The sequence below is a fragment of the Micropterus dolomieu genome, linkage group LG17, assembly GCF_021292245.1.
Source record: "Micropterus dolomieu isolate WLL.071019.BEF.003 ecotype Adirondacks linkage group LG17, ASM2129224v1, whole genome shotgun sequence".
Classification (NCBI taxonomy): domain Eukaryota; kingdom Metazoa; phylum Chordata; class Actinopteri; order Centrarchiformes; family Centrarchidae; genus Micropterus; species Micropterus dolomieu.
This window is the reverse complement of record NC_060166.1, coordinates 35460151-35487138: the sequence shown is the minus strand read 5'-3', so window position 1 is coordinate 35487138 and position 26988 is coordinate 35460151. Positions and strand designations below refer to the sequence as shown.

General features: G+C 39.5%; 1 protein-coding gene across 5 annotated transcripts in view; it reads left to right on the top strand.

Moving 5' to 3' along the window:
* si:zfos-464b6.2 overlaps nucleotides 1-25405 on the top strand; it is a 37776-nt gene extending 12371 nt beyond the window's left edge. For 2 of the 5 annotated variants that reach the window (XM_046074839.1, XM_046074838.1), the window contains 11 exons: nucleotides 5840-5921; nucleotides 7489-7590; nucleotides 7750-7912; nucleotides 10052-10152; nucleotides 12856-12941; nucleotides 13132-13348; nucleotides 14912-15027; nucleotides 16387-16498; nucleotides 18763-18964; nucleotides 19576-19881; nucleotides 23847-25405. In XM_046074839.1, coding sequence (XP_045930795.1) covers nucleotides 7839-7912; nucleotides 10052-10152; nucleotides 12856-12941; nucleotides 13132-13348; nucleotides 14912-15027; nucleotides 16387-16498; nucleotides 18763-18964; nucleotides 19576-19881; nucleotides 23847-23982 — 1350 coding nt within the window. In that variant the 5' untranslated portion in view covers nucleotides 5840-5921; nucleotides 7489-7590; nucleotides 7750-7838 and the 3' untranslated portion in view covers nucleotides 23983-25405. The remainder of the gene's footprint in view (nucleotides 1-5839; nucleotides 5922-7488; nucleotides 7591-7749; nucleotides 7913-10051; nucleotides 10153-12855; nucleotides 12942-13131; nucleotides 13349-14911; nucleotides 15028-16386; nucleotides 16499-18762; nucleotides 18965-19575; nucleotides 19882-23846) is intronic. The other 3 variants (XM_046074842.1, XM_046074841.1, XM_046074843.1) reach the window with 3 other exon arrangements.
* Nucleotides 25406-26988: the final 1583 nt, after the last annotated feature.

The window sequence follows — 26988 nt, the reverse complement described above, 5'->3', positions numbered from 1 at the left end:
ATGCCTGTTTCCTCTCCTCGCGTCTCCTCCTCGACTCCTCCAGCTCGCATCTCGGGTGGGAGAGACAAAAGATACGAGGGTCGAGGAGGCACACATTTGGGAAATGAGAAAGGCCCGTGGCATTAGAGGGCTGCGCCTAGAGGCTACTCATAGAATCTGGAGTCACAGTCCATAACTAACGCTGTGACGAGTGGAAACGTAGCTGGTACAGTTTTGCAATGTATCTAAAAACTAAAAAGGACAACTTTTCTCTGTTTGGGACTGTGAGCTGCATCGGAGCTGCTGAAGTTTACGTGTGTGGATTTATTGCCCGATCAGTAGTGTTTTCGGTTGGTTTCGGTTTCACTGGCAACATGAAGCCCCAAACTGTTTAGGAAAACGGTCTATCAGGGGAAACTACCAGTGGAACAATAAGGTATGCTAATACAGAGCAGAGTAAAGGACAGTTAAAATTTCACAAGATTTTTAAGTCTAATAATGATGTGTTACTTTTTTCTCCACGTCAGAGAACATAGATCATATGTGGGAGAGATGAGGGAAGGTGTGTCCTGACTCAGGGATTTATTAGATTGGAATAGTTGGTCAACCGGAGAAAACATTTAAATAGCTACATAATGCCTGAAAGGCTGCATTATATTCTATACTTTTTACATTTTGAATTGTTACCTGCCGCCTGAATATTGTGTTTCCCTGTATGTAGATTAAGACATTTCCACCATAAATTGGTGCAGAAATTTTCACCAGAATGCAGGAAATGCAGTCTTTAATGCTTAAATTTTATCACCGTTGAATCTAAACCAGTGCTCTTGCATTTCAAGAAAATTAACCCATAAATTCTGCGCCTACACTGCTGCGGGGCCCCCCATTCTGCCCCCAGCCTCTTACACGTGGATCAGTTTGCCCCTCCCACGTCACGCCATTGGTGGTTGTGCGTACACCGCCACGGATTCTGGGGGCGACAAGGGCAACGGCAGACTCGGAACAGCTCAAAAGGGGTAACAAAGGATTTTATTGAGATGTGCAACAGAAGGCTGGGTGATATGTTCCAACAAGACAGAGTGGCAAGCACACAAGGGGGGGTTTGTCCAGGCATGGCGTGAGCAGAGCTGAGATCCTGCGCACACACACACAGGGCAGACAGTCGGGAGACAACTACATGAAAAGATGTTTTTCTCTTGTTGAAAGCGATATTTCCATCTGCTTTTCCACAATAGTTACAACAATAGCACGCTTGGAAAGCAAACAGAATTTTGCTGAACAAGGTGCAGGGAATGCTGTCTGTATGCAGTTTAACTGCTTATGAGGCTGAGACAAACCAGTGAATCACCTGAGTAGCAGATGTTGGAGGGGGACAGGATGAGTAACTGATGTTTGGACATTATTTCTAAAATTAGTATTTTGATTTATTTTATTGACATTTTAGATCGCATATAGTGACTTTGCTTTATTGTTGCTGCACTAGACACATTCTAAACCTGGGCTGAATTGATCTTTTTTAAATTTAATGAAAATAACTCATACTGGTTTTGATAAATGAATTTACAGTTTACTCCGTTCACCTAAAAGACACGTCCAAAATGTGCATTTTTTTGAATGAACTTGGAAATCCTTTATGTGTGATAGCCATCAAAACGCACGTCCAAAACGTGAGTTTTTTTCATGAAAAAAACGGAGTTGAAAACGTTATGAACGTGTAACAGGTCAACCAAACAGGCAGTGCAAACCTGTGTTGGAAGTGTCTAAAAGGGTGAGAAGAAGGTGCCATTCCTTTGGTGTTCTTTTTAGGGCTGTGTTGTCAGCTAGATGGGGTTTAGGGCTGATTTTTTGTTTTATCATAATCATTAAACCCAATGAAAAGAAATTATCAAGGACGAATTTGACAGAGAAATATCCTATAACTGTTGATTTATAATAATCCTGTAGGCAAAACAGACTGCCTGTGTGTGAAAACAGCCAGTTTCTCCTACACACTTGGCCCTACCTAGATCCAGCCTTTGGTTTTCTGTTCTCCACTACTGTAGAAACATGACGGTGTAACGTGGCGGAGTCTGAGGAAGAAAACCTGTAATGTCTGTACACATAAAAATGCTCATTATAGGTGATTATACCCTAATGAAAACATACTTATGAATGTCATATTCCAAAGGTCACTAATTGGCGGAGCACGGTCCGGATCCGGACCCAGACTCCGTCCTCTCCGGACCGCAGACCCACAGCCGATTTATAATTGAGACTTACTACCTCGTGACGGAGCGTTTCTTTAACAGCTTTTCTTGCATTTACTGTACTGGCTTAGCGGCCCAGGAAACTCACAGACTAATCGCATGTTTTCCAATCTTCTCATGTGATGCTGCTCAGCCAATCAAATTTATGCATTCTGATAAGCATTGCGAGTCGAGTCCGCAAGGGTGAAAGTTAATGAAGGGACGAGATGAAAGAGAAGAGACCTCACATGGCTTTTAATGAATGTACAGAATCTCACATGTACAGTACATCCTCCCCATGGGCAGTTAAAAACCACAATATCTCAGGTATCTCCAATCCTAGCCAGAGCTTACGTTTCTCACTGAACAAGAGAAAGTAGGGAAGTGGTTTATATGAGGGAATAAAAGAAGAGGCATTAAAGCTGTTCATTTGTTAAGATGTTGAGTGTTTATTATAAAATTGGTTGAGACCACACTTCAAGCTACACTTTTTATTTCTTTTTTTCTGAAATTAAGCACTTGATTTTAGTTTACTTAAATTCTGAGTATTTATTCCCCCAGTTAGATGTGAAAACTGAAATATTGTTGAAATATTATTTGTCAGTTGTTGACAAAAACACATGTTGATGCTACTATACGTTATGACACTGAATGATAACACAAGTTAGTCGTTATGATGTTCCGGACCTTAGCTTCGTGAAATCTTCTCTAACTGGGCCTCTTTGAATTTTCATTAAATACCCCGGTCATATTCTATTTCTCAAACTGTAGATACTGGACGCATTTCACCCATTTTTGAGAGGCAGCTTACTAATACGCATAGTTGAGCTCACTTTTTATAGTGTGGACATATGTCATTTGTAATTTATATTGTCATTTTGTAAAGTGATTGCACAAATAAATGTCTAATTAAAATGTGATGTGTTCAGTTGCTTTGCTTTTTAGAAGTGTATTGTACTCCTAGACATAAAGGAAAAATATAGCTAAAAAAAAAACAACAAATACATGTAACATATATTTATTTTAATAATTGATAAAATATAAATTGAATTCAGGTATAACATTGAATATTTGTTTCAGTTATATCTACTCAAGTATTACTGTTACATTGAGCTAAGATTTTAATTATATCTACTCAATTTTATCTGTCAGTATACTAAATTTTTATATTCAGATCTACTTAATTTTTTAACTTACATTTACTAAATTCATTAGGTATTTTAAATTGATTTCTCAGCTTTTAAATTTACTCAATATTTTTAAGTGTAAATAAAATTCACCAATAAAATTAATTTCTTCCCAGTAATAGTTTTTAGAGTGTACAAGTCATTTTCACAGCAGCGTGGTATTAGCCAACGCGATTCTGACAAAATAACTTCATCTCAGTTAAGACTTCTACGAAAAAAATCTCAAATAGCTTATGCAGCGCTGAGAGGAATCACCAGGTGACAGTCTCACTTTATAATAGCGTTATGATTATGCTATAATCATTGACCTTAATTGAGATAATCATCACTCTACACAAGGGCATCACTTTGTGTTGAAAAGGGGTGGGGACATTTAAGGGCTCATATTACGGGTGTGACAAAACACTTGAGACATGACACTGCAAAAGATTGGGGTCATGAGAACAAGACAAGAGCATATTTTAATACTATTTAGAAAAATTATTTAGTGATATAATATACAATATATCTTGGGGGTTTCTCCCCCAGAAGATTTTGAGCATTTAAAACTTAATTTCCTGCATTCTTGAGGCATTTACTGCCCCAATTTATGGTGGAAATGTGGTGAAAAAAGTCTTTATATAAATAAAGGGAAATTCAGGTGGCAGGTGAGAAAAAAATAGAATAGAATATAATGCAGTAATCAGTAGCTTATTATTTTTGCACGCAGATGTTTCTTCTATATTTAAAATGTGAATGTTATGTCTAGCTTTTTTACTGTGCAAATAAACCTTTCTTATAGCATTAATTAACATTTCTTATTGCAAGTTGTTTTTCAGAAAATTTTTAACAAATGCTTTCAAAAGGTGAGGGGGACAACATCTGCCATTTTAAACAGGTCCCTAGAGGTTGAGCTACTCCATGCTTACCGTTTCTCCTCCACTGTCCTCTTGCTCTCTCTGTCCCTCAGCAATATCACAGTGACTCTGCTTCGCTGTCTCACTCCTCCTCCTCCGCCTTGCAGTGGCCAAGGCTCTCCTTCACTCCTTCAAGTGCCTGTGCCTGCACAATGTTGGGTACTGCAGCCCCAGTAGCAAACATACCGGTTAACCCTACCCCAATCGGTTATTTTCACGCATTTGGCGGCCTCTGTCTGAAGACTTTTTTTTTAGCATGCGCAACGCATGAAACAGAGGCCACAATAGGCCACTGTCTGTGCTCTATGGGCCGGTCGTTGGCCCATTTTCTTTAAACAGGTCAATAAATAAATTATTTACGTTACACTGGCCACAAAGATGCGTCTTTACCCGGTATGACAGATTCCATTTTTATGGAAACATTCTGCTTAAAGTAATCCCAATGAGTAATACCCGATTTTACAAACTGTACCTGTGATCTGATTATGTCTTTTTTTTTCTGTAACAGAATACAGTTACTTAAAAAACCTTTTTTTACATGTAATCGATTACTTCCCAACTCTGTCTGTGCGTCATGTGTAAAGCCCAACAGGACTGTTGTTGTCCATCTGCCTATGCAGATCAAAAAATGATTGTTTCCTGAATAAATTAAAGCTGGTAACCTGAGTGAAAGCCAAGATTAGTTTCACTGGTGATTTTCAATTAAAAAAGTTATCTGTCAGACATCGATCCACCAATCCACTGATTATCTGACTAAGATTTTTATTCAGTGCGTAGCCTACAATTGCTTTGAAGAAACTAAATAATAATTTAATTTGCCATTAGCCTAATGGAAAGTGAAAGTAGGTATTTCTGTCATTCTCCTTTTTTCCCTGCCTCTCATTGGATGCCTGTCTTTCAGGGCTCTGGTGTCGCCGAAAGATTGTCGTGTAAAACTAAAAGCCTTCACAGAGTTGTGTTGACTTCATGACTTTTAAACCCTGAACTGCTTTAATGGTTCAGTGTGTAAGATTTAGTGATATCTAGCGGTGAGGTTGCGAATTGCAACCAACTGTCCTACTACTGCCCCTACCCTTTCAAGGAGCGTAGGACAGCTACGGTGGCTGACACAGGACAAAAGGTGTCTATTGACAGCAGAGAGTAGTCAGTCAATAAAGGAGGTTTGTTTAGGTAGATTTATTAAGAAATTGGTGGAGGTGTTAACGACTCTACTTACCACAAGAAAAACGGCAGCGACCCGACCTAGTTTCTCAGTCACTGGGTGAAACAAATGACATCACCAAATCCTCAATCACATCTGATTGGTTGGTAGATCTGTCGCTGTTGGTCACTCTGGGCCTTTAGAAATACAGGCTTGGGTAAACCCCTCCCCAATAATGTTAATGTAGAACTAATAACCCTGAATTAAATAAATTCTTTACTGAGACTCAATAACAAAATCCCTTCCCCGAGAAGTGTCTGCATGATTAAAATGTATTATTTTTGAATACGTTTCCTGTCAAATCGCACAATTTTATTTTGTATTTTTTGTATGTATTTCCTATCCTGACAGTGGAGCCGACCCGAGAGTGGAGGTCTGCACCGGAAGTGTTTCCACAGTGGAGGTCTGCAGTTGGACCCTCTTGAAAATTCCCGTAAGTAGCTGTTAACCTGAACTTCCACAGCAATTTAATGTGACATTAACTTGATCATTAGTGGTTTTGCCTGCAAAATAAAAGCGCAAGCAGCTTGTTTGCTGTAATGCTTTACTTGGAGTTGAATTGAGAGCTTTTACTTGGAAAACTTCTGAACAACGTTGAAAGTGTCTGTAGCTTGCTTGACACATCTCTGAAAGAGCTGTCAGAAAACGTGATTCCCCTAAATGTAACCGAAACCAAAACAGTGCAGCACACGCAGCAATGTGAGCCTGAAACACAGTCGCTGCAGAGTCTTTGTTGGAGAGAAAAAAATTGTCCTGAGGTGGGATCGAACACACAGGTGAGAGTCCAGTGCTTTACTGATTGAGCTAAATGAACACCATAACAACAGGATCAAATATTATGTGTTATATTCTCACCCACCATCTAACGGTTGATACAATGCAACACTTATTTGCCGACCCCTGCTGTATATTATTACTTCTTCTTCAAACATATGTATTCAACGTGGTGATGAGTGTCTACACTGCATGAATTCTACCAGAAGTAGAACAAGAAGAACATAGTGACGAAACATGCTCTGTAGCGCTGCTTGTCCGTTTTCCGATAAACATGAAGACGCAACGTGGCGACATCCATGGAAGGGAGTACCCACGGTTATGTAGATCTAAATGGCTCATTCTAAGGTAATAAAAACATAATGGTTTAATATGCAAGGTCTTTACACACCACTGAAAACATAGTTATGCATTTTATGTTGCATTTCTGTTAATAGGTCCTCAGAAATATTACCCACTGTACCTTTAACTTGCTCAAGAGATTGTGTGTCAGGGAAATAGGTGTGACTTTATGCCGCCTTGTGAAACATGTATTTTAGCTACAGATACTTTAAATCCCCATTTATTTGCCAAATTTTCAACCTTAACCATTGCTGCCTGCATTTTCTTACTGACGTGAGACTCTGCAGCCACTTACCCAGCCCCGTCATCTGCTTACAAATGTTTCCCTACGCTTTGTTCAACATAAGAGAAGATGTCATTTATCATTATATTGAATAACAGCGGGCTACACACACTACCTTGCGGAGTCCCATTCTCCACCCGATATACACTGGAGTATTCTGCACCAGTTACTTTCAAATAAAAGGTTCATAACCCAATTATAAGCTCTACCATCATCTATCTATCTATCTATCATAGCTCGTTTCCATGCTAAAGGCCAATATGCCAAACTCTATAAAACAATCCCAACACCTTGCTTCTGCATCTGTTTGCACTGATCTCTTGGAAAGCACCCCAGTTAGCCTTGCCCAATTTCTATCTGGGAATTTTCTTTCCATTATTATAATAACCTTCAATAACAGCTTACTTAGATATTACAGGTTAGTTATCACTACCTATTGTAGTATGTTTTATCACACTCCACGTTCTTAAACCTGCCAATGCACTAGACACAAATGTTAGGTTGAGTGCTGCCTGTGTTTTGTGTGTTTGCAATAAGGGGATGTTAATTTGTTCAGTTTATCTCCTATTGTGGAATGAAATGAACACTGTATTCCCTACAGGCCTTGTTTCTCCACTGAGGATGTCTGAGAAGTTGGAGCTGAAGCATGTGAGGAAAATATAAGCATCAATCACTTACAGTCCCCTCCAAAAGTATTGGAACGGTAAGGCAAATTCCTTTTGCCTTTTGTTGTTCACTGAAGACATTTGGGTTTAAGATCAAAAGATGAGTATGAGATGAGAGCTAACCCAAAGTGAACAACAAAAACAAAGGCCTTACCATTCTGATACCTTTGGAGGGGACTGTAATTCTGCTTTTCCAGGTATCTGCGCCTGGATCAGGGAGACACTGATGAGCCAAATGCAGCAGAACTGAGGCATTATGTATGTCCACCTTGATTAGCCTCCACAAATGAAATTTCAACAAAAGAAACGCATGATTATAGTCGCCATCCTCCTCATTCTCTCCCTGTACTGGATATTGAGGTGGGTGAAATCACTGGTCTGATCTGCTTCACTTTATCATCCAATTCCAACTGTGGCCTTATATGTGGCTCAGATATGGAGGGTCCATATTGCAATTCCTTTTTTGTCCCTATTAAAAACTGACACCACAGGTGGTGAAAAATAAAATCTGTGACTTAAATATACAGCATCTCATATTCATAAATATGAGATGCTTCACTTTGTCAAGCTTATCCTGTATTTATTTGTATGTTACAGTTACAGAGGAATGTTTCCCCATTATTTTAAATATACTATATATAAATGTCACCCTTTTTACAGGAAATTCTGGATTTCATACTGCTCTTGAAGTGGTATTCTAGTTTTCTGATTCATATTAATTTGGTTATGTGGTAATGGTCTTTATGGGAACAAAATTTATCTAGAAGCTACAGCAAATTTCAGGTACAAAAACCTCAATCAATGATCACCTTTTTACTTCAGCATATCATTTGATCAGTATATGGAAACCTTTACATTCAGGACCAGCCGTGGCATAGGCGACATAGGCCGTTGCCTAGGACGCTATGCTGTGCGCTAATCAATTCTGCCCATCTGATATAATAATCAAAAAACTGAAGCGCAACCTTTCTCTGTTTGGAACTGTGAGCTGCACTTTACTGGAACTGCTGAAGTTAATATGTGTTTGGATTTGTGGTGGGATTTTTTGCCGAAATAGTAGTGTTATCTGAAGTCAGTCAGACTCGAAAATGTGCAGTTTCACTGTATTGGGGTGGTCTGGGGGGGTCCGGAAACAAGTCAGTATCTGGTGTGACCACCATTTGCCTCACTCAGTGCAACACATCTCCTTCGCATAGAGTGGATCAGGTTTTTGATTGTGGCCTGTGGAATGTTGGTCCACTACTCTTCAATGGCTGTGCGAAGTTGCTGGATATTGGCAGGACCTGGAACATGCTGTCGTGTACGCCGATCCAGAGCATGTGCCAAATGCCATCAAATGTGAGCATTTGCCCACCAAAGCCGGTTATGACGACTAACTGGAGTCAGGTCGAGACCCCGATGAGGACGTCGAGCATGCAGATGAGCTTCCCTGAGACGGTTACTGACAGTTTGTGCAGAAATTCTTTGGTTATGCAAACCGATTGTTGCAGCAGATGTCCGGGTGGCTGGTCTCAGACGATCTTGGAGGTGAAAATGCTAGATGGGGAGGTCCTGGGCTGGTGTGGTTACACATGGTCGGCAGTTGTGAGCTAGGGGGAGGTTAAATTAGCTGAAGAGACCCAGGTAGGGATTAGCTGTGTAGTTGGTGGGATTTAAACATGTTTTCTGTCTTGTACACATACAGAGAAAATACTATGAATGCAACAACTGTATAGAGGTGTGTTTAGTTTGGCTTGCAGGTATTGAGTCACTGTCTTGGTGGTTTTCTTTTCCTTATTTTGTTCTGTTATGATGGTCTGGCTTAGAGCTCATCCTGCGTGTGGGATAAACTTGTTCCTAGAACACTGACTGTGAGCTCCCCTTGCACTGGGTTAATGTGTCTGCTGGTCATTATATTTATATATCTCAGCCAACCTGTCTCTTTGTGCTTCACATAGTTTTAATACCTATTTTTGATTAATAAAGGTTTAGATTTTAATATAACTACTTTCCAGTCATACTTGCCTTCAGGGTGCTAGGGACCTGTTTGTGGCTCCAAGGGCAGCCTCCACTTTCTTCCCATTTCCTAGCTGTCCATCAATTGTATTTCACCTCTTTAACCAAGAATGATAAACCTAGAGAATTAAAACTAAACTGAAATTGAAAAAATAACCTTGGTTACAAGTCACAGTGGAAACACCTGACATGTTTTTAAAAGTTTTACATTTGGCTTAGGTGGAAAAGTTTATGTACTGATTTAAACAAAATGTAACAAAGTGAATGGAAACAGACCTAATGAATAAATAATCATGTACATGAAGCATGTGACTTATTTGTAACTCAAGATTCCTGTGAAAGGACGACAAATATTAGCAGAACAATAGGCCTTATAATCAGTCTCCAACTCTCTTTCCTCTTGAATTGTTTCTTAAACTTCAATTGAAGATTTCTTGTTAATAAAATGCAAATATATATATAATATGTATGACCTCATTAAAATCATTTGCTGTGGATACACAGGCTTGAGAGGATCTTGAAGAACTTGACCACGTCCTACAAAGCCCCCACTAAGAAGCCAGTGCAACCAAAATTGCCTCCACACTGTGGTTCAGGATATGTAGGTAAACTAACCAACGCTGAATATTGCTCACTGAAATGTAAAATATCTTTATCTGACATCTGTCTTAAAGAAATTATCTTCTATCGCTTCCTGTTTTCCTCAGCTGCTTTTTATAATCTAATTTCCTATTTCCTGTTCCTCAACTTCTCTCTTATAATGCCTCTCGAGACCCAATCGTTTAATTCACTGTCTTTAACTGTTTCTGTTTTGTTGATGTTGGAAATAACATTTATTACTTTTTTTCACATTGGGGGATTCAAAATGGTATCATAAGTGTTATACAGTCTATTCCAAGACTGATCTGAATGTAAGATGTACAGCGTAGTAACAGGGTATATTTTACATCAATCAGAAAAGTGGAGTAGAAAGGTGGGTAAACATTCATCTGTTAAAATCATTGGCATGGTGAATTTCTCTATATTTTGTATCAAATACAGTTATCAATACACACTAAAAAACACTTTGCATGAGCGTTACTATGGAAGCCCAGTATTCATGTTAAATGTTTTGACCAACATGATATTATGAGATGACGTATAAATAGCACCCCACTTTTAAGGACATTTTGCGTGTCACTTAATGCTACTTCAGAGGTCAGGTTACCAATTGTTAGGTGATCTTTGTTGTCATGGTAACAATAATAAAGACGTGGTTAACATTGTGAAGGAGTCGCAGTTTGGTTAGGTTTAGGGAACAAAACTACTTGGTTAGGTTTAGGCATAAAACTACATGGTTTAGATTCAGATAAGGGTTCGGGTTTAGTTTATTTGACCCACCCACACACCCACCTACCTCACAATGTCGGTCATTCTTTTTTCTTATGAGATTCACGCATCAAATGACGCCTTTTCTACACATTAGAAGTCAGTACAGACTACAGGGTGTGAAATGACAAGTGAGAAGCAAAAATGGCTGGAAATGCAGTATAATAGGTCCCTATTATACTGCATTTCCAGCCCTATAAGGGGATGGTGCAGTGGATACCACACATACCTCTGGTGTGGGAAACCCAGGTTCAGTTCCAACAGCAACACATCCACCAATGTGTCCATGAGCAAGACACTTCCCCCAAAGCTGCACCAGAAGTGCGCAACCTCTGTGTATAGCAATTGTAAGTCTTTTCAGATAAAAGTCTCTTATTAATTATCATATTGTAGTTCTGCAACGCCTCTGATAGCTTTGCATAAATCAAAGTTCAAAAAATCTTATCTATCTTATGCAGGCTCTAAATGCAGGCCCACATTTTAGCCTTTGTCTGAAATAAGCTCTAGATGGCCCTGTCCCCTCTGCCTCTCTCAGAAAGCGTGACTGGCTGCTGTTATCTAATAAGCTCAGCTAGTAGTGCAACTCGCTGGCTCAGCCCGGACTGGGAGCAGGGAGCACCTGGGGAGGGTGTTAGTGTTTAAGAGATGCTCACAATTCTTTGAGCTAGAGTCCAAGTCAAGTCTCAAGTCTTTCAAGTAGAGTCCAAGTCAAGTCTTATGGTTATAATAAATGTTGCATCACCTGCTGCGTTCAACCCAGGCTGCTTATAACACTGCGTAGCTATGAAGAATTCTGTAAATGTAACCTGTTTTTACTTACTTACAACCATGTAATGTGCATTGCAATTAATGACGGCTTTTTAACTACCGTAAGTAACCACCCCCACCCCAGACTCTCAAACCCAGTGTAACGTTAGCTAAATAAAACTGTAACTTTACATTAGCAATAATAAAACTGTAACCTGTTTGCAGCCAAGCTTAATAATTAACGTGAAGGCAGCCAGCGAGAGGTAAATGGTTACTTTAAAGGTGGGTGTTATTACCACATGTCTGGCAAGTAAACAAACGCTCATTCATCTTTTCATAACGAACGGCAGTCAGAGTTAAACTCCTGTAGGCCGTAGCTAAAGCAAGAAGCAAGCTCACGTTAGATGGCCAATGCTGAGCTACTGACTGTTTTCTAACCTCAGGTTACTAACCTATTTAGCATTCAGCGCTTCTTTGGGTCTTGTATGAAGTTTTAAAGCAAAAGTTTATGATGAATGGCACAGCACCTGCCGGTGTCTCTCGCATGTGGCCGTGCGCAGCAGATACATAGTTGTGTCATGTAGGCAGGTTATAGGTAACGCAGCAAGCTCATCAGACGTTTCCCAAAAATAAACATCGTTCCTGAGTCCCGCACCTCGAGTCCAAGTCAAGTCTGAAATCTTTTGAAGACAAGTCTCAAGTCTGAAGTCACTGTGTGTGCGACTTAACTGCGACTCGAGTCCGAGTCTCAAACTCGAGAGACCCCATCTCTGCGGACTGGATCTGTTTAGTTAGCTAGGTTAGCTGTGCAGCTGGCTGTCCTATTAGTTAACTCAACCCTGTGGTGCCAAGAGCCAAACCCGGAAAGAAAACCACCTCGTTACTGTATTCCCTATTAAACCGCAGTTAAACTGGCCTCTTGTCGGTCTCGGAGGATGTGTTCGGTCCCACTGTGGCCACAGTTTTCACTCACTGTGAGATAAACAAGTCTGCACAGAGTCTGCCTGACGGGGTGCAGGTGTAAAGCACATTCAGCGCTATTTGCTACTGTAAACGGCAGTCAATATCTGCAACAAGTCCCTCCATGTCTTTGTATTTTTAGATACGCAGAGGCAGATAGCACATGTAGCTTAGTAGCTTTCGTGGAAAGACAACTGATGCACCAACTGGTTTTACATTTTTCACGCATGCAGTTCCTGAGGGAGAAAAGGTGGCAGTCAAAAGCACGAAGACAGTGCTGTTATCAGCTTATCGGGAGCACCGCACAGGACGAAATGAGGTCAGTGAAGAGAGCAGGGCACCAGTTCTGCCAGGTTTTCCCCTTGTGGTGCTCAGTGAATGAAATAGGCAATAATACAAATGGGTTCTCTGTCCACAATTAAAAGTGCCTTGATAAAACGGTAGGTTATAAGTTTACATGCTAGCCATGATGTTGTAATAACATCCATATTCTTGTCTTCTGGTGTCAGGTTCGTGTTATTTCAGTGGTGCTGAGGGAAAAGACAGAAGCCTATCGCTGTCATCTCTGTTGCCAGGAAAAACTGCACATCTCTAAAAGCGTCACCAGCCTCCACAGTGATCACTTTGGGTTTAAATACGGGACAGCAGACATCATGTGTCCTATGCCCTCAGACTGTGAGACCCCATCTCATATCGCTGTGACCTCTGCTGCACACGACTCTGAAGGTAAAACCCAAAGATATTTCATTTACTGGAACAAAGGAGAAAACAAGCAACAAATTTTTGCAAGTGAAAATCTGAAACAATAAATATTTGGCATTTTTGTTATAACATAAACAATAAATCAATAATCATTTATAGTTGCTGATTAATTTTTTGTCGATCAGCTAAGGGTTTAATTGTGTCAGCTCTTGAAGTTAGTAAGTAATAACTGTCATATTTCTTAATATTACTACCGAAACAGTGCAGTCAGTAAAGACAGTGTGGTTAAAGTGCTGACTCAACTTTTATTTGAGGGTGTTTGCGTCCAGATCAGCAGCCTAATCCGCCATCTGCGTGTAAGTTCAAGAATATATTACACTACATCCACACTAAGCTGGGGTTGTTTATGTTAAAATCTCAATCCACATTTAACCGCTTGAACAATGGGAGAATGGTGAAATCTCCGTTTCTTTGTCGTTTTTCGATTAGCAAACAACTAAACCAGCCGATAGCTGCAACCAGCATTATACAGAGAGAGGTTTCTCTGCCGACTCTCAGTAGGTAAAACGATGTGGCTATGGTGCAAACGCTTGCCTTTGGTTTGGGAGACCCGGTTTTGATTCCCCCTGCGACGACAACCAATATGTCCCTGAGCCACCAATGTCCGTAACCAGCTATGAGGTTATCGATGATCGATTTGGGAGGGACTGATATTAGCATAGGAGTCCTCCGTTACTTTGTGACTTGATAATGAATTTAGAGCTGATGGAATCGGATCCTTAAATTTAGCTACAGCACTATCAGACAGACATCTTGTATAGAAATTTTTGCCCAATGGCGTGTAGTTCAGCAATACAAACTCAAAAGTTATCAAACAGTGGTGGGATAAAGAGGGATTCTGTGGGAACACTATTAAATGTTCAATTCCAATACCATACACCAAAACAAGGTCGAGGGTGTGGTTAAAACAGTGAGTCGGTTCATGAACACTCTGAGAGAAGCCAATGGAATCTAAGAGAGAGATAAACGCAGTACTAAAGCTGTCATTCTCAACATCCACATGAATATTAAAATCCCCTACAATAATAACTTTGTCCGTTTTAAGTACTAAGGTTGACAAAAACTCTGCAAATTCAGATAAGAATTCAGAGTACGGACCAGGTGCTCGGTACACTATAACAAAAAGAACTGGTTGCAGTGATTTCCAACTTGGGTGTGAAAAACTAAGAACAAGGCTTTTTGTGCAACAAAAGTCATAACTTTATTGCTTGATGAGCCGGCTCTGGCCCAAAAGCTCTATTTTCACTAGTTACAAGGCAGCAGTTAGTGTTGACATAACATTCTAACTTTCCATCTACGTGTGTAGTCGGTAGATTAAACGTGTAAGACCTCACGCAATTTTACTGGACAACATGTAATATATAGCCTACTGTATATTAAGTATTTCAATGCAGTGTTTGTCTGCAGTGTTTGATCCATTTGGTATCTTCCCAGGTGTGTCATTCTCCTCCTATTTGAACATATTGTACTTTAAGAGTACAGTAAAGAAATGTGATTGTCAAAATGTATCTGTTGTTCTTTCCTTAGATAAACTTGACAAAGAGTTTTTTGAGGTGAAGAACCAGAAGTCAAATAGTGGCAGCTTTCCTTACAACTTCACCCTCTGCCTCTCCGCAATGTTTGATTTCACAAACGTTCTGCAGGTAACGTCCCACAACACTGATTTTACATGTAGGCCTATCTTCTTTTCCTGCTTTAAAATTGAAAATGTATCCTGACCAGTGTTGGGCAGTAATGCATTACTGTAATAATATTACTTTTCCCAATAACTAGTAGTGTAACTAATTACTTTTCTAAAATAGTAATATTACTAGTTACTAATCCAAGTAACGCTGCGTTACTCGTTACTGAACACTACACCATCCTTGACGTGAATCCACGAGTGCTCAGCAGCATCGGACCCATTCGGACTTAACAAGCGCTTATAAGGTGATGAGAGTCTGCACTTTTTTCTCATGTAGGCCTACACCAGTAAATCTATAAGAATTAGACTTTGGCTTGTTGTTTCCATTAAATTAACTGATTGAATTGTGGAGAATCTAACCGATGTAACGATGTATAGCATGTTCATACTGACATATTGATCATACGTTAAAACATTTGTATTTGTATTAACAATCTAAGCAGCTTAGAAGCAGCTAATGCGGGCGACCCCGTGGAGTTCAAGAGGTTTTATACATCCAAAGAACTTCTATAAAAACCAGACCAGGCGTTTAATGGAGAATTTAAAGAAACATACAAAAATAAAATCTCCCATTCCCATGAAATCAAAATTGATATTTAAAGGTTTTAATAAGATATGTCTTCTGATATGTCATGTCTATTATCTGGCCCATCAATGACAAAAATGTTGTTTAGTGAAGGGTTCGTACAGACATGAAAAACCTGGAAAACTCATGGAATTTGAAAAAAGTTTTGGAAAGAAATAAAATCCCAAAACTTTTGGAACAGTCATGGAAAGTAGTGTCATTAATAACACAAATAAAGATAGTGATTTTTCCAGATTTTCCGGCCAGATAATGTGCCTCATGTCAATCATGTACATCTCTAAAAGTAATTGTAATGCTAGCTGCTCTGTCCTCTCTTCTGTGTGTTTGACCGAAGGCTCAGCTCAGCTCGTACACACACACACACACACACACACACACACACACCGGACAGCAGTGGAGGCAGTGAAGCAGTTGAAGTGAAGGGTAAAAGTAGCCTATTAAAGCAATGTTTCCACTAGTGTTGTAGTAGGCCTACTCGAGACTGGTCTTAAGACCAGTTTTTGATGGTCTAGGTCTCGTCTCTGACTTGACCGCATTTGTACTCAGTCTTGTCTCGGTCTCGGACATTGAGGACTCGGGATTTTATTTCAAACCAGTCAAGACCATAACTTTGGGAATATCAATAAATTCCTTTTTTCTGATTTGTTTTTTAACATCCTTGAACTGTACCGTATCTACCTGTTCTTGCTTGTCCCTGGAATGTCTCAACAAAATACCTGTGTTGTCATGTAGCTGGTCCAGAGTCTGGAAATGATGCAGTTACTGGGGGTGAACAGAGTTGCCATCTATAAGACCAACTGCAGCTCTGAAACACAGCGCATACTGGACTACTACACACATAAAGGTAAAATACAGTGGAAGTGGATTATGTTTCTTTAAACTTTTTTGGTACATGTGTGATTGTATTTCAATCCAATCATTTTCCATACTTTCCCTTTCTCCATCATTGTGTGAACAGTGTGAGCAGAGCCGCTAAATGCCTATTAAGTAGTATAGGATATGGAGCGCTAAAAAGTTGTGCTTGAGGTGTGTGCGGTGGGGGTTTGTAGGTAGGGTTTTCAGCTAAATCTGGAGTGCACTCGTATTCAATTCTGTATGGTAAATTCAGTTTTAACGGAGCAGAGCGAGCTGACAGGCAGAGTTAGAGACTTTTCTGTTTCTCTCTTTACAAAGACGCATGTTGCAGTCTGAGAGTCTTCTCTGAAGAGGGCAATGAAGTCTCAATAGTACGCGATGCGAGCACCACATACAACATAATTTATCAAATTACACAACGGATATACAGTATGAAAATAAGATTAATGGGATTATATTCACAGGAAGTATAAAACCTGTTACATGTGTCAGCATTAAAAATAAAATAACACAAAAATGTCAGGGAAATTACTTTACTTAGATTTAAGTACTGCAGTTGTACATTTGAAATACCTTCCTACCTTTCTGATAGGAAGCCTTCTTGAGGTGGTATAAAACATTCCTTCATATATTCTGATTTGAGTTGTGGACAACTATGACCACATGAATTAAAAAAATGAAACATTTCACTCAAGTCAGCTATAACACAAGTCTTGTTCATTAGACTACATGCTGTACAGTATTTGTGGACAGATTTTGTCCCAGGATTTATTATGCATTTCTTCTTCTTCATTGCATGATTTAGAATAATAAGGTGAGAAATGGGTCTATTCTGAGTTCATCCTGCACTGCAGCAGCTAATAAAGTCCATTTAATCCCAAAAATGCTTTTCTTTTAGTCAGGCTGGAGCGGAAAACAACTTTTCAACAACCTTTCTCAAGTTGTACAGTAATGTCACATGTGTGTATGAAGGTGGATCAAACACAGCTAATCTTAAATGTCAAAGTAGAGAGGAGCCTAGTAGGCCTATTTACGTTTTGTAAAATCTTGAATCTTCTCCACTTGTTATCCTGTAGTTACACAGTAATAAAAGGGATGTTTATTTATTTTATTATTTGGGGATTATTTCCTTTGTTGCTATCCTCCTCCTTCTTCTGACGAATATGGTTATGTTCTCCACATGCCGCCTCCTGTCTTGTGTGCAAAACATAGAAGTACAGTAACTAGCCTTCATTAAATCATTTTGACTGGTTAAGTGCAGTAAAGTTAACTTTAAATTGACTCTATTACCACACACAGCTTAATAGCAATCACATTTAACAGAAGCATAAAATTCTTCTTAATGGTAACTGTCAAGATTAGTTTGTTAGTCACCACCACTAGTTTAAGAGCTTTAGCTTATATGATGTTAACACTTACATAAATTAGCCTAGCGGCTAGAGGACTCATAGCTAAACAAATTATATATTATATATATATAAATAATATTTCTTACTCACCGCAGGTAAAGTCACTGCATCTATCGACACAACACCATGGTTGAATTTTCACCCTGAATGGCGTTTTTGTTGAAACAGCAGCTGATAACAGCAGAGAAAGGAGCTGCTCCTGTGGGAGTATTTACCGTAAATACTCGAATAGGAGTGCACTCCAGAGTTAGCTGCGGTTAACTGACCATGTGGCTCTCAGAAACAACAGCTCACTTTCCTGCAGTTCTGTGTCCGTATGAGTCGCTAAATGAAAACTCTGTAGGTCAGAGCGTCCACTTGAAAAAGAAGGAAGACATGGCTGGTAGTGTTGTCTTCAAACAGAGTTGCTAAACACCTCAGCACACTGAAGAAAGCCATCTGACTGTGTGAGGAGCAAGCTTGTTGATGTGGGCAGGTAGAGTAGGCCTAGAGCTCTCCCGTCTGACTGGTCCACCAACAGGGGAGAAGTTCACCCCTTGAGACACAGCCCCTCATTTGCATAATGAGGCAGAAGGAAATAAATAGGGTAGAAAATGCAACAGAAGAATAAAACAGACAACAATATTAAAACACACACATAAATAAATACATTTACAAAAGAAGTAATTAATAAAATGAAGTTGTAGATTATTACGGATAATAAATAAACAGAGCCATACTGCCAAAGATAACTTGCAGCAGAGAAAATAAAAGTTTCTTTGATTAAAGCTGTACTAAATGAACGAAAACCTCTTGGCTGCTAACACATGTCCTTCTAATCTAAGTCTTTCAATGTTTTTTTCAGGTTTAGTAGAGGTGATTCCTTGGTCTCTGTCCAGATTTCTGAATGTATCTCGAGGTTGGCTTCCTGAACACGGCCCAGGTGACCTCCACTACTTTGGCCAGATTGCTGCTCTCAATGACTGCGTTTACAGATACATGTACCAGTCCAGATACGTGGCCCTGCACGACATAGACGAACTCATTCTGCCGCAGACAGTCGACAGGTAGCACTTATTTAATGAGAGTCTTTTGATAAATCGACCTCTGGGAAATGATTCCTTCTATCAAATTAAGTTCTCAAGTTTACAGTTAGTACACTGACAATATGAAATACAGTCTCCGATCACACACTCCTGAGGAGTGCTTTACATTTTTTAATATTATAAGAAGATATTATAAGAACGTGTAAACATTAATAAAGTGTTACTTTCCTTTTCAGAGTAATAAAACGCTAAAAGATTTCATAGTTATGAGTAACTATGTAAAGGATAAACAACAAAGTATTTATTATATACACATTAGATTGTATTCATAGATGTTTAAAATGGTTGATAGATTTAACTACTTTAAATACATTATATCTTAATGTAATCATAACTATCTTATTATCTATAATATGTATACAGCAGTAATTGATGCTTCACAGAAGAACTTAATGGTGTTTACAAATGCAACACTTTAAAACATGTGTATATGTGCTTCATACTTCATTATAGTAAAGTATGGTTTTTGTTCTTAAAGCATTTATAAATAGTTTAAAAACTGCTTCTGAGTGTATGTGGGTGGTGTTTAAAAAGTGTTACCAATATATATTTTTCCATTGTTCTATTTACAGTTGGTTGGAACTTTTTCCTCTTCTACAAAAGAAATATGACCATGAGTGTTACATATTTGAGAATAACGTGTTCCCCAGCACAAATTTCTCTCCTCCCACCTCCAAAGTTTTGTGGAACAATGTGACAGGGGTGAACATCCTGGCTCAGCTGTACCACATACCCCTCAATGAAAAGACTAAATACGACGACTACAAGATCATTGTCAATCCACGAGGTGTTTTCTCTGCGACCGTCCACGGACTGCTGAGCTCACAGAACGACTGCTCCTGGGTTGACAGAAATATAGCACGGATGTACCACACAAGGTAAACTGATGGTTGTTTACTTCCTTTTCAATTCCTATGTGTCATGATTGCACCGTTATTTGTTGGGACAATGTGAATCTGAAACCATTCCTTCACATAATTGGATCAGGAACTTGTTTCAGAAAGCGGGATTAGGGAAAATTCTGAGTATGTTAAGCCTCAGATGAGTGAAACTCTGGGTTTTCTGTTTCAGAAAGGTCAGATAAACCCTAGATCAGTTACTCCGACTCCTGGGAGATTTGAACTGAGATAAGGATTCATTAATTGGTGTTTGAACTGTGGGTTTTGTATTGAGCGCTTACTGTATAACACACTGTGGTGGGTTAGTTTTCCTTGTGGTCTGTAGGCCGACCTGATGATATTGTATCATATTATTAAATGCCATGACTTGACTCAAATTATCTTTCTCATATTATTATAATTTAATATATCTTCTCCACCATTGCTCATAATAATTCTACCCAATTCATCATAACACAAGAAAGAACAGTGTAGTTCTATCTAATATTGTGTTGGTCATATTATAAACTGATTTACTGCTTGTCCATTTTGAATAATACAGAAGGTAAAGAGCTTCAAAATGAATCGCATATTAAATCACAATCGCAATATTTTCCAAAATCGTTCAGCCCTATTAGGTTCACAGGATAAGTTGGAAAACCATCAGTTTCTCTCTGACTCCTCCCCTACTGCGGAACCTGAGACGGCTGTCTGACAACGTTTCATTATTCACTCAACATTATTAGTTTTATTATCCAAACATGATCTTGAATATGACCGCTTTATTATCAGTCTGTCATCGATATGGACGGAGTTATCTCCGCACATCGTGGATTTATCCTCAGCACAGAATATAATCTATGTCTGTCTTTAGGTATAACACTGTGACTCTGTGGACAGTTGCACTGAAAGCATTTACTGTGGGTTACATTACTTTTTTACATCATTACATCACTTTTTAAACTAATCTGTATAAAACTGATCAATGAACAGTAATCTTTCATATTGTAGTCGCACTGATTGGAACATTCCTATTGTAGTTATCATACTGGAGATAATGTGACTATTTCTGTTTAAAGTGAGTTTTTCATTATTAGCGGCATATAGCCCATTCAGAATATGTGTGTTAATAAAATACAAAATTAGCAAGATTTTCTTAGTTAGTTTGATCGATACATTTTCCACTGCAAAAAAAAAGGCTAACCTACTGTGTGTGACTGACTTTACAATCACAGGGTCACGAGTAAACTGCCTTATATTTGATCTATACCTATTTTCAGAATAAGGTAGCCGATTGCCACCAGCATTTTTTCCCGTCGGGTTACAGCTTAATAAATATATCCATCCTATTTAAATTGAATATAATGGGCTGTAGGAGAATTCCAGCACTTTCATTCATGAAGGAAATTCCAGTCTGGTAAATGATGAGCAAAGCTGTATAATAAAGTACTAATGGTAAAGTATTGATCCTTCCTCTACTCCTGCGTTTTAGAGCCTATTAAAATGGAGACTCTGCCTTTATTTACCTGTTGCCATGGTGGATTGTAGTATGGGAGCTCCATTGATGAGGCTTTTTTTCATCCCCACGCACGCGTTTCCATCAGGCTCAACATACTCAGAGTTGATTGAACTAATTCTGATCAGCTGTTCTGGAACCGAAAATTCAGTTTCCCACCTCAGGCTCATCAACTCAGAGCTCAGGGATAAGCTCAGAGTTTGTTAAGCTTGCTTTCTGAAACAAATTTAACCATGAGTTGTTTTAGTAAGTGTTTTCAGTTGGTGCCACTCTCCTTACTGCACATGCATTTAAGACCATTCAAATAATAGGATGCGACATGTTAACGGAGGTTTATTATGTTTGTATTTTTTTTATTCACTGAGGTCCCACAAACTGAGATGGTGAGTTTTTTGGGGGAAATTATCTTAAAAGCAGGTGTAAACATACAACCAATTTTAATTTTTTTGATTACATTTTACATATTAATCATTGGTTCGAGACAATCTCTGGAGTTAATGGAACAATACAACGCACCTTATACTAAGATAAGATAAAATGTAGGAATATAACCCTCTTAAAAAGGGCCTGCATTGGACCTATTCATATCTGAGACAGCTGTCACTGGTTATCCCTTCCTGGTTGTCACCATCAGCAGAGGCTCCAGTCAGCAGTGTAGTTTTCAGAATCAGAATCCGCTTTATTGCCAGGTATGTGTACACATACGAGGAATTCGACTCAGGATTATACATTGTATACGATGTGCTTACTCATACAAAAATACCATAACACAATAATAAAATAATAATAAAAATAAAATCAGACACAAACTACACTAATATACACACTATGAACAAAACAATATAGACATATTGACAAATAGTGCAGTGATCAGAGTGCAAAGGATGCAAGAGTAAACTATTATTCTCATTATGTACATGTTGAAGGTGGAAATGATATACAAGTACACATACATGTACACAGTGTGATGGAGTATAGTGCAAAGGATGCTGGAAAAAATAAATAAGACCTATGACCTTATGACCTGAGGTAGGTGTATTGGTATACAGTATATACAATATGACATGGTGAATAAATAAATAATAATTGGAAACCAGTAAACAGGTGGCTGATTAGAGACAGAGTTACTGGGTTATTGCACAGGAATTGTTCCTGACACTGTGAGTCAGAAATCAGCTGTTCATCAGAGTGATGGCTTGTGGGAAGAATCTGTTCCTGAGTCTGTTGGTTTTGTCGTACAGTGCTCTGTAGCGCCTACCAGAGGGGAGGAGCTGGAACAGGTTGTGTCCGGGCTGAGATGGATTTGCAGTGATGTTTCCTGCCCGTTTCCTGACTCTGGAAATGTATAAGTCCTGAATGGAGGGCAGGTTGACACCGATAATCTTTTCTGCAGTCCTGACTGTCCGTTGTAGTCTGCTCCTGTCCTTTTTGGTGGCAGATCCAAACCAGACAGTGATGGAGGTGCAGAGGACAGACTGGATGATGGCTGTGTAGAACTGGATCAGCAGCTTAGGCAGGTTGAGCCTCCTGAGCTGACGCAGAAAGTACGTCCTCTGCTGGGCCTTCTTGATGATAGTGTCAGTTTTGGGCTCCCACTTCAGGCCCTGGGATATAGTGGATCCCAGAAACCTGAAGGATTCCACAGCAGACACAGGGCTGTTGAGTATGGTGATGGGGGGCAGAGTGGGGGGGCTCCTCCTGAAGTCCACGGTCATCTCCACAGTTTTGAGCGTGTTAAGCTCCAGGTTGTTCTGACCGCACCAGAGAGTCAGCTGATCAACCTCCTGTCTGTAGGCCGACTCGTCACCGTCCCGGATGAGGCCGATGACCGTTGTGTTGTTAGCAAACTTCAGGAGTTTGACAGATGGGTCTCCTGAGGTGCAGTCGTCGGTGTAGAGGGAGAAGAGCAGTGGGGAGAACACACACCCCTGGGGGCGCCAGTGCTGATAGTCCGGGTGCTGGATGTGATGTTTCCCAGCCTCACCTGCTGACTCCTGTCAGTCAGGAAGTCTGTGATCCACTGACAGGTGGAGGCTGGCACAGTGAGCTGGGTGAGTTTGGTGCTGATGATGGTGTTGAACGCCGAGCTGAAGTCCACGAACAGGATTCTTGCATATGTCCCTGGAGAGTCGAGGTGTTGCAGGATGTGATGCAGTTTTATTCAATTCTAAACTATAGAATTACACAGAATTCTACAATATGAATAAAAGATAATGTTGAGTTTTAATCAAATGTATTATTTTTTCTACGTCATCCTATCGCCCACACTAGAATTTAGCGAGCTGAAGATAAAGATTACACTTTGTAGAAACCCGATTAAAAACATTCAATGGTTTAAATCAATCCCAGTTTAGATTATTATTAAAAGAAATCTGTCATATTTAAGCACTCAGTTGTGCTTGTAGCTTAGTTTGTATAACATTAGCATTTCTGCTTTCTGTCATTGCAGAGCTGGGACAAAAACTGAGCTGAAACCAGACCAGCTGATTTATGATGACCGACTGCTGAGCTACAGCACCCACCTCATACAAACTGTCAATACTGTGCTCAAAGAGAGTGGATTTCTAAATGAAACCAGCGTATAATAGCCTGTGTGTGTGTGTGTGTGTGTGTGTGTGTGTGTGTGTGTGTCTAATTCCATACAATTCAGGTTTCTCTTTATCTGCATCGTACTACAGAAATCTGATTCTGAAATCAGAAATGTGGGCAGTGAAAAAATGAACAAACATTTGTGTATAAAATGGTGATGGGCAACAATTAAATTTTTAATGGCATTGTTACGCACAAAATTGAATAATGAATTCTAAAGCATTGAATTGCGCACTTTTAATTTAAATGTGCTGTTATATACACAAAAGTTTAATAACGTGTGGTTTGCAAACACTTTAAACAAATAAGGTGCTTTTTACCAGCAGTATTCCCTTTACACAGTAGCAATTATCTAGAGTCCCGTTTTCCTGGGGGGTTTTCTGAACATGCATCAGCAGGTATCTTTTATCAGGGAGCAGCATGAACACTATCAAGATGGACGATAGTGTGGGGGGGGGGGGGCTATGGTCTTGGTTTTGATCTGGATCAAACCTTCAGTATGTGTTGTTCAAATGTTTTTAGTATAATTGGGATCCTTTTGATCCAAAAAAATCCGGATTATCCTCATCCCAACAGAAGGGTGGATTCAGGGTAGATTTTCGGCACAAACTTTTAAAATGTTCCAAATAATACAACATTTTTACCATGTAGTAGCCTATATACACATTTATTTATATTTTGCACTTGATTTGTTTAAACTTTACAGTGATAAAGTAGATAAAGTAGACATTACCTACAAACCATTCAGTACAATAAAGTAAAAAAATAAATAATCCCCCTAACAGCTGTCAACCTCGAAAAAAAACAGTCACTTATTACTATACATTAATAAAAAAGGCACAATCAGCAGAGGCAAACATTCAAAAGTACTTTGTAACAATTGCATCTCTTATTACAGGTCCAGTCAGCTCCTCATTCTGAGATCTCCTCCCAAAAGCTGCTCTCTGAACTCTGAGTGATATTGTAGTATAGTATTGGACTATTGGACAACACATGCTCAAAATATCCAGTGTATCTGTGAATAATGTATATTTGCTTGTTAGGGCCTGAGCACAAACCGTGCGAGGTCCCTATTGAATTTATTTTTTCCTGCAAAGTAAGCTCAATTTAGGGGGCCTAAACATACTCGAAAACTCACCAAATTTTGCACACATGTCAGAAATGGTGAAAAATTTCGTATTTTATTGGTTTCGCTAGCGCCCCCTACAAAATTGGAAAAAATTAGCCCATCGGCCACGTTCAACCTACATGCACACAGGGACTTAGTGCCAGCATTCGCAATTTCATTTTAAGTTTCTCCGTCTGAGATTCAGAACCAATGACCAATATTTCTGTTTTGTCCTGATTGAGTTGCAGAAAATGTTCTGCCATCCATGACTGTATGTTTAGGAAACAATTAAAAAGAAGCAGGAGTTTTTACGAAGTGTATTTCAGTGTTTTTCTTCAAATGTAAGACTGCGGGGTTTTAGGCCAGACAACTGCATTAGAATGTTAATTAAACCATTGTTTATCTCCTCTTTGTAATGTGAAGGAAACTGACACCACTTTCTTTAGTGCCAGAAGGATTCTTTTGTTTAACTGTTTCACAGACATCTAAAATTGGGTGTCGACCGTTCTGGAGACAAACCCTTTTGTGCTGTATGACGAGTTGGTAGAGCAAGGACTGTTTGTTCCTGTAGATCAAAGGGGGTTTCACATCTGGGATCGGCGCTCTTTTGTTTGACCAAAAGCAACGTAGAACAGTAAGTTAGCCTACACACTTCCTAACTGGGTGATGACGAAGTTAACCAAACGACCAATTGCTATGGACCTAAGCCATTTGGAGGAAAAAGGACCCGCCCACATACCTGGAGGATATTAACAATTCATTTTGTGAGAATCAGGACTGTAAGCTGTAAAATCCTGAAGAGAGGGCAAATTTGTGCTGGTAGTTTTAGGGTGTTGAAACAGAGAAAATTGCACCAAATGTCAGGTATTACACTAGTCTGAGACTTCAAACTGACACTTTGAGGGAGAAGTTAAAACGAACTGAAAGGTGGGAGACATTGTCCAAGATGGCATGTGGTTTTGACAGCATCCTCCTCTCTGACACCACTGACAGAGAAGCTCCACCCAGGGCTGGACTGGGACAATTGGCCCTGGGCATTTTTGGCCAGGACGGCCCACCAAAATTGGTCGGACTCCCCTCACCAATACAGTACACCTTATTTAATAGACGTACTATTGCAAAAAAGACTTTATAGATAAAATAATTGATAAGGGGGTTTGGAGGTCCTCCCCCAGAAGATATTTAGCATTAAACATTTAATTTCTTGCATTCTGGAGACATTTTCTGCACCAATTTATGGTAGAAACGTCTTTAATTTTATAAGGGAAGCACAAAATTCAGGTGGCAGGTGACAATTCACAACATTAAAATATAAGAAAATATAATGCAGTAATCACTGGCTTATTATTTTTTTGCTAAAGTTACTTTTTTTGGACAGAGGTTTTCTTATTGTGCAAATAAACCTTTCTCATAGTATTTTTATTAGATAATCAACATTTCATGGCGCAAGCTGTTTTTCAGAACATTTTTAACAAATGCTTTCAAAAAGTGGTGGCTACATGTCCCCAGTGTCCCCAGTGTAAGTAACCCTCCCTCCCTGCTCCCTCCTTACAGGTTGAGCTACCCCATGCTTACTACTTCACCTCCACTCTCCTCCTGCTCTCTCTCTCCCTCAGCCCTGTAACTTTGTCCCTCTGTTTCGCTAACACACGCCTCTTCCTCTGCCTGGCTGTGGCAACCACAGCTCTTTTACTCTTTTAAGTGCCTGTGCCTGCTCTACGCAGGGTACTGCAGCTGATGTTGAAGCTACTGCAGCCCCAGCGGCAAACATATCGGTGGTTTTCGCGCATTTGGCGGCAGCCGTCTGAAGATTGGGGTTTTTTGGCCCGCAATGCAAGAAACAGAGAGCAAAGGGGGTGGGACTAGTAAGAGATGTGATTGGGCCAGCCCAATG